Source organism: Nuphar pumila, chromosome 14 (genome assembly GCF_984573655.1).
Source record: "Nuphar pumila chromosome 14, dmNupPumi1.hap1.1, whole genome shotgun sequence".
NCBI lineage: Eukaryota > Viridiplantae > Streptophyta > Magnoliopsida > Nymphaeales > Nymphaeaceae > Nuphar > Nuphar pumila.
Window position 1 is genome coordinate 77,095,979 of NC_143262.1, and position 8,450 is coordinate 77,104,428.

Genomic DNA, 8,450 nt, shown 5'->3' on the forward strand with positions numbered 1-8,450 from the left:
CTACTAACTCTAAGCACTATCCTATTAACTTGCAGTAACCCACTAATGTGTAGTTACCCATTAACTTGCAGTAACCCACTAACGTACAATTACCTATAAAAATAGGAACTGAATCAGAACAAACTTCCCTTTCCTACGAAAGAAATAAATCAACAGACTCCTAAAAACTAGGACAAAGCTAAGACTTATTCAAAAATTAAAACTAAAGTTTTAACACCCTCCCGTAAACTGAGTGTTATTCAACAATCAGTTTAAAGGAATTCTTCATCGGACCAGCAGCTCCTTCAAACTGGATCTTCCATGGAACAAACACCGAGTAGCCTTCGTAGCTTTACGAATACATCCAATTTGAGAGGCTTTGTGAATATATCCGCAATTTGATCCTCACTCTTGCAATAGATCAGATCAATAGTGCCATCATTTGCAAGATCACACAAAAAATGATACCGCACATCAATATGTTTGCTTCTCCCGTGCAAAATTGGATTTTTTGACAGCTTGATTGCTGAAGTGTTATCACAATAGACCGGTGTGGGGCTATTTTGATAAAAGACCAATTCTTTAAGAAGCCTTTTTAACCAAATTGCTTGAGATGCACACGCCGCTGCAGCAGCGAATTCAACTTCAGTGGTTGACAAAGTAACAATTTGTTGATTTTTCGATGACCAAGATACAACCCCTGATCCCATTAAGAATACATAGCCTGAAGTGCTTCTTCTATCATCTTGATCACCTGCATAATCACTGTCAGTGAAGCCAAGTACACCAGAATTTTCACTTTTCCTGTAAAGTATGCCAAAACTAATTGTCCTTTGCAAGTATCGGAGAATTCTTTTGGCAGCAAGAAGATGCAATTATGGAGGAGTTTCCATGTATCTACTGATGAGGCCGACTGCGTGCATTATGTCTTGTCTCGTTTAAGTCAAATACGTAAGGCTCCCCACAATTTGCTTGTAGAGAGTTGAGTCAGCCTTCTTTCCTTCATGGTCTTCGGTAAGCTTTAGTCCAACTTCAACTAGAGTACCAACTGAATTGCAATTTGTCATCTGAAATCTTTCCAAGATTTCTCAAACTGTGAGATAAAGATCCCACCGGAATTTTGTGCTACTTCATAACCAAGAAAGTAATGCATCAATCCAAGATCAGACATCTCAAATTCATTCATCATTGAGTGCTTGAAATCATCAAACATAGCACTACTACTTCCAGTGAAAATTAAATCATCCACATATAAGCATACAATTAATGACTCACCAGTACTTCCAGATTTAACAAACAAAGTATGCTCATATGGACATTGATGAAAGCCTAACCTTGAGAAATATGTCGTGATACGACTGTACCATGCCCGAGGAGCTTATTTTAGCCCATAAAGAGCCTTTCTCAGCTTATACACTTTGTTCTCCTTTCCTTGTTGCACGTATCCTTGAGGTTGATCAACATAAACTGATTCTTGCAACTCACTTTGCAAGAATGCAGATTTTACATCCAATTGGAAAATTGGCCATGAGTTTTGTGCTGCTAGTGCAAGCACTAACCGAATGGTATCATGCCATGCAACTGGAGCAAAAACCTCTTTATAGTCCATGCCATATTCTTTCTTGTAGCCTTTTGCAATAAGGCGGGCTTTGTGCTTATGGACTTTCCCTTCCGCATTCAACTTTGTCTTGTAAACCCACTTAACACCAATTGACTTCTGCCATTTGGGAAGATCTGTCAATTCCCAAGTATTATTTTTCTCAATGGCTGCAACTTCTTCATCCATCTCAATCTGCCATTTGGGGTATTTGACATCTTGAAAGGTAATAGGAGCACAGTCTGGAAATAGGGAAAAGTGAATAAGTGGATCATCTGATTGATTAATTCCTCGTACCTCATAATCTTGCATCCATGCTGGTCTCCTTCTGCTACGTTTAGGTCTGGTCATGATTGAGGATTCTGAGTTATCCTCTCCAGGCATTGTAGCTGGTTGGTTCAAAGAGGTAGACTGCTGCGAGCCAGTGGTTTGATCACCGAGTGTTTGTTGAGGATGACTTTCCTCTGCATCGTTCTTCAAACTCACTAGAATGTATAGAGTAAAATGACTACCAGCTTCTGTCCATATGTTCTCTTCATAAAAAACAACATCCCGACTGATAATAATTTTCTAAGTGACAGAATTGAACAACTTATATGCCTTAGACTGGTCACTAACCCCGAGGAAAACACATTTTTCCCCTTTGTCATCAAGCTTCTTCCTTTTTTCATCTGGTACATGCATGTACGCTATGCACCCAAAAATTTCCAAGTGGTTCACACTCGGTCTTCTACCGCTCCATGCTTCTTCAGGAGTTCTATTTCGGACAACATTAGTAGGACTTTTGTTCAATAGATAAATACTCCACAAGACTGCCTCAGGCCAAAATCTCTTAGGAAGAAATGACCTATTCAGCATACTCTGCACCATATTTAGGATCGTTCGATTTTTCCGTTCCGCAACACCATTTTGCTGTGGGGAGTAAGAGGTTGTTAGCTGCCTTTTGATTTCATGTAACTCACAAAAATTCGTAAATTCCTATGACATGTATTCACCACCTCGGTTTGTTCGGAGAGTTTTAATAGGCTGCCCAACTTCTTTCTCAACAAGAGTATTATATTTTTTAAATGCCTAGAAAGCTTCAGACTTTTTTTGCAGCAAATAGACCCATGTTTTGCGACTAAAGTCATCGATAAAGGTAATAAAGTACCTTTTACCACCGTTGGATGCAGGGTTAATGGGACCATATATGTCAGAATACACCAACTCCAACACCTTCTTGCCTCTCCATGCATTTCCTTTCGGGAAAGGATCCTGATGTTGTTTACCAATGACACACTCTTCACAAACTTGTGAAGAGTGATCAGTTTGTGGAAGTCCTGTCACCATGTTCTTTTGTTGTAGCAACTTCAAACTGGAGAAGTTCAAACGACCGTAGCGAAAGTGCCACAACCAAGCTGCATCTTTTACCACAACAAAACAAGGAAGTATATCCTTCTGAATTGATAAAGGAAATATTCTATTTACCGTCATGCTGATCTGATTGATCAGTCCCTTCATTGGATCATGAATATGACACATTCCATCCTTAATGATGATCATGTATTCCTTTTCTTGAAGTTGACCCACACTTAACAATTTACTCTTCAAACCTGGAACGTAGAACACATTTGAAATGGTTTGATGAGAACTCTTAGAGGACTAGATTTGTACGCTGCCTTTCCCCATGATAGAAATAGTTGAACCGTAGGACTCGTCTAATTCAGAGAATATAGACTTGTTCCCACACATGTGATTACTTGATCCTATATCCAAGTACCACATGCTTGGACGGGTTTCCTCAGCGGCATTACAAGCCATTAGAAGAGAAATTTCTTCCTTTGCAAAATTTGATTTTGCACCCCTTCCTTTGTGCATCTTAGTTCTGCATTCAGAGCGATAATGGTCATGGTCAAATCTGTTACATCTGAAACATTTGACTTTAGATTTATCAAATGGTTTTGATTCTTGGTCACCACCATGCTTATCATTCCTTCCTCCACCTCTGCCTTGATCTTTGTTGTTGGTGCTGCTTCCTCCCTTTCTAAGCCAGCAACCCTTCTGTTGAGAAGATGGGGTTGGTCAAGTGTTGTAGCTACAATGCTTGCTCTACAACTTCATGCTGATTAAGTCGCTGCTCATGAATAGTCTGTGTACTCATCAATTCATCAATCGAAAGGATATCAAGATCCTTCGATTCTTCAGTGGAGCAGACCACATGATCAAACTTCCTTGTCATTGATCGAAGAATCTTTTCAATAACAGTGATTTCTTCATTCATTCTCATCTTGTTTGCAATTGTCAAAGTTCTGGAGAAATATTTCTCCACTGATTCTGCTGGCTGCATACGAAGATTCTCAAATTGGGTGCGAAGTGCTTGAAGTTGTGACTGTTTCACCTTTGCATTGCCTCGATATTTTTGCTTCATTGCATCCCATATTTGTTCCGAAGTCTCTTTGGTGAGAATGGTCTCCAGGATTATGCGATCAATGGCCTGAAGCAGATAGTTCTTTGCCTTCAAGTCCTTCAATTTGAGTTCCTCCAACTTCGTTTTTTGTGCATCCATCAACACCACATTTCTTGCTTGTTCGACAAAACCAGTTTCCATGAGAGTCCAATATTCTTTGGATCTCAAGAAATTCTTCATCAACATGCTCCAATGATCATAATGACCATCGAAGCGTGATATAGAGGGTTGGATGAAATTCTCTGCTCTTTGGTCCTTTGCCATTAGAGTATGCTGCTGCAACACAGGAGTGAGTAGAAAGAGTTGCTGCTTTATTGGAGATGATCTACTTTAGCCTCTGTTAATGGCTCTGCTGATAATATTTGAGAACGAAAATGAAAAATAGAAACTAAAAGATGATCATATATTTCAGCAAACTCAAAGAACATATATAATAGACGCTTACATGAATTAACCACCCACTAAACTTAACCACGTACTAACTCTCAGCAGTATCCTATTAACTTGTAGTAACCCATAAAAATAGGAACTGAATCAAAACAAACTTCCCTTTCCTACGAAAGAAATAAAGCAACAGACTCCTAAAAACTAGGACAAAGCTGAGACTTATTCAAAAATTAAAACTAAACTAAAGTTCTAACAGGACACCCTACCTCTAACGCCACTTCTGCTGCTCTGATCTTTTGTTTCTTCTTTGAGTGATCGGATGGATCTCGTTGCTCCGTTGATTGCATTTCTTGATTCTGATATTGCCCAGAAAAGGCTATATTTTGGGTTCTGGGCTCTTGGATGAAGTGTATTTCCTATTTCCTTCAAAATTGAACCCTGGAGCTCGTAATTTTGTGGCTAGAAATCAAAAGTTTTGTTTGTGAAGTTATCGGAGTAAAACCCCAAAAATCATGATTTGGTTTCTAATTTAGGTTTAGGTAGAACAAAATCTCACTATAACTCATAATTTTTGCTGGAATTGGGGTCAGAAAAGTGGGCTTTCTAGAGCTCATACCTTATGGTGAAGCTAAAGATGATCAAACTTTAGAATGCAGCACTCTTGTTTAAACTAAGACAAAGAATGATTAATCAATTGCTTTCTACATGGAATCTCTGGAAGTAATCATGACCCTTTTGGTGGTTGATTTTCACATGAATAGTTCAAGCTGTTGTGATGGCTAATAAGTGTAAAGACTTGTTCTCAGTGTGTAACTACATCTTAGTTTGGGGTCAGTTTAAACATAATCCTGTACAAGCTGGCATGTGATTAGTTGATGCATTACAGTGTGGCAGTTCTTACTAAAAAGTATAGGCTCTGAAAGATTCTGAGGTGTTAAATATTTGAACAAATTTGGGAACGGTTTTGGTGTAGTATTTGCGTTTGGCAGAATTTTTTGGTGTGCTTGGAAGCATTGTCCCAAAAAAAACAGGATTAGCTGGGATGTTGCATTTATGGGTACAAAGCGATTCACCAGTTTGTCCCATTTTTCTGGATAAGTGAGCTTACCCAATTACTCCCAGGGGGCGTTTGAACAGCAGACAGCAGAGGACAGGACAGCGCATCCTGTCATCTTGTCCTGTACTGACCGCAGACAGGACAGGACAGGACACGCAATCCCACCCTGTCCATGTGCCATAAAAAAAGATTTTTTTTTTTGTGTCCGGGTGTGCGGGCACGTAACAGCGGAGGATGCGTATTTTGCATCAGCAGGATGCACCAAGTGGGTGTCTGCATGTCCCGTGTTTGCGTGGGTGCACGGACTCTCATGGGGCCCGTGCACGAACAGCGCATCAAATGCCCCCTTAGGGATGTGCTTGCATACACAAAGACATGAATATCCTGAACATGGATGGTTGTTATTGGTTTTTCGATTTCATATGGGACTTGCTACACAAATTTTGAACTTATACCCTTTGACTCCAAGGATGATGAAATATCTATAGGAGATTGTGGCATAAACCCAGCTCTATTATGATATGGATTGCAGCTATGTCAAACCAATTAGAAGACTCAGAACAGAAAGCATAACACGTTGATGGACCAAAGATTTCTTTCCTATTAACTTGGTGAAGTGATACAAAGTTTTCTGGCATAGTTGAATGCAAGAGTCACTTGCCAGGCTGCGAGTATGATATGATGCAAACTTTCAATCTTCATTCTTATTCTTCCTGTATCTGAAAAAATATATGGTTTTCCTTTGCTTTTTCGTGAATAATAGCCACAGGATGTCTTTGTTCCCTTCTCAGAAAAAAAGGACTCTGTTCCATTAATCATTGGTTGATTAAACATTTAGTGTTTAGGTTTTTCTGTTCTTGTGGTTCTGTCAGTGGTAGAATGCTTGCAATGATGTCTCAGTTGTTCCTTTATATCTTTTTTTTTTATTGAAACTTAGAACTGAAAATATTTTTAATGTGCTTTGGACAATCCATAGATTTTGTTGTTGGACATTATGGGTTACGGGTCCAACCCGCAGTCTGACCCGGTTTGACACCCTATTAGTGGATCACGTAAGTGGCTGGTTAATGGAGATAGTGGGTGGGAGTTACGTGAATGTGGAGAGACCACATTCACGTAACTGCCCAAATTCCTGGGTTAGGGGCTACGAAGTTGATGAAAGTTCATAGCCATATCCTGCCCAAATTCACTTCTGCATTCAAGCTTAAGCAGAACAGGGTCCTGCTCACCGTCGACATAAGGCCTGGGCTCATTGTGGGCGTCGACCGGCTGAGGAGAACGCCGAATCACCTACACGATCAATGGCGAATCCAGGTACGCTCCCTGTTCAATTGTTTTCACAGGGTATCGCCCTACATTGGGTTATGGGCCCACAATGCGCCGCGCATTCCCGCTGCGCGTGGCCGTGTAGGCTGTAACGGCGTTTTGGCGTCGGTGGAGTCGTCGTGGGGCGACAACCACCGATTAGCCGAAGACTGTTGCTATGAGGCGACAGTCATCACCGGCAAATGTCACCGGAAAAAGGCGACATCTTTTTTTTTTCCCTGTTCTGGCAAACCTTAAAAAAAAAATTTGTTTTATACCTGTGGCCGTTGGGCTGCAGGGAGGATTTGCCGTCGGCAGGTTCTTTGCCGGAGATGTTGCCGTGGTTGAACGCCGGATGGCCGGCGTCAGGGGCCTCAAAACCCCCATTTCACTGTCGGGAAGTTTTTGCCGTCGCCGGGTTCATAGCCGGAGCTGTAGGGTTGGCCGACGTCTGGACATTTTGCCGGAAAGCTGCAGGTGACAACGGCGGTCTTGCCGGTGCCACGGATCACCCACCCCATTGCCGGAGGAACCTGCAAAATCGGCGATGAAAAAAAAATATGTATATATATATATATATATAACCCTTACCTGTCGCCGGGAAGGGGGTGGGTTGTCGCCGTGGGTTTTCGCCGTGGAGGGGCAGCCACTGGCCGGCGGCATCCTTGCTGATGTTGCCGGGGCTGCCGCCGGACTGGCAGGCACTGCCATGCCCTTCAGCCATCGGCTTCTTCTCCCTAGTCGCCGTGGGGCGACGTCGTCTGACGAGGAGGGGGGGCTGTCGCCGGACCGGCGTCACCGTGGGGTGACGCAGGTCACCGACACCGGTCGCCGTGACGGCGACGTGGGTCGCCGAGGAACCGAAATAAAGGGAAAACCCCCTTTCGGTTTTCCCTAAAACCGAAACAGAAACCATCAGGTTTCTGTTTTAGGTTTTAAAAATCGGACCGGATCGGGTCCGGCGAGGCGACCCGTGGACAGACCCGATCCAAACCCTTTTGGGTGGATCGGGTCTGCACTTTTACTTTTTGGATCTGACCCGGACCCATAAAGGTACCGGGTCTAGGTCTGATCCGGAAAGGATCGGGTCCGATCCAGACCCATTTTGGATCGGGTCCGATCCGGGACCATTAAGGACCGGGTCGGACTCGGATCCGGTTTAATCTGGGTCGTAACCGGTATCCGGTTTGGACCGGGTCATACCCGGATCCATGTAGGACCGGGTCATACCCGGGTCCATTTTGGACCGGGTCCAACCCAGTATTCGTTTTGGACCGGGTCCGACCCGGGTCTGTTTTGGACCGGGCCGACCCGGGCCTGTTTAAGACCGGGTCTAACCCAGGTTCTGTTCGGGCCGGGTCTGATCCGTATTAAGTATGGGTCGGGTCAGACCCGAATCCCTTTTAAAACTGGGTTGGATCCATAAAAACAGGATCCAAACACTATTGAGACTGAATCGGATCAGGAACCTGATCTGACCCCTTCCGGAACCGGTTCGGAGCCGTTTTTGACCGGTTCTTTCCAATTTTTCACCGGTTCCGGGATGCTGAGATCCTGTTTTCATAAATATAAAGAAATACAGGGATTTTGGCATACGGTTATAGGGTTTTATGAACTTTTGTTCATATTATGTATCGGTTTATAAGGTTCAAAACCGGTTCGGACCCTTAGATGACCGA

General features: G+C 42.8%; 1 protein-coding gene across 1 annotated transcript; it reads right to left on the reverse strand.

Annotated features, from left to right (window-relative positions):
- Positions 1–1,357: 1,357 nt before the first annotated feature.
- LOC149817021 (uncharacterized) lies at positions 1,358–7,495 on the reverse strand. Its single transcript, XM_089987008.1, has 6 exons — positions 7,363–7,495; positions 7,164–7,222; positions 3,655–4,298; positions 3,316–3,440; positions 2,727–3,168; positions 1,358–2,132 (listed from the first exon to the last, which is right to left on the reverse strand). The coding sequence occupies exons 1-6, from the start codon at positions 7,493–7,495 to the stop codon at positions 1,358–1,360; spliced, it is 2,178 nt and encodes a 725-aa protein (XP_089843134.1).
- Between the last annotated feature and the right edge of the window lie 955 nt (positions 7,496–8,450).

Coding starts and splice junctions, on each gene's coding strand:
- LOC149817021 (XM_089987008.1), bottom strand. CDS start 7,495: ATGGCTGAAGGGCATGGCAGTGCCTGCCAGTCCGGCGGCAGCCCCGGC. Junction 3,169..3,315: donor GTACTTGGATATAGGATCAA/GTAATCACATGT, acceptor TCTACGTTCCAG/GTTTGAAGAGTAAATTGTTA. Junction 2,133..2,726: donor GCATCCAACGGTGGTAAAAG/GTACTTTATTAC, acceptor AATTATTATCAG/TCGGGATGTTGTTTTTTATG.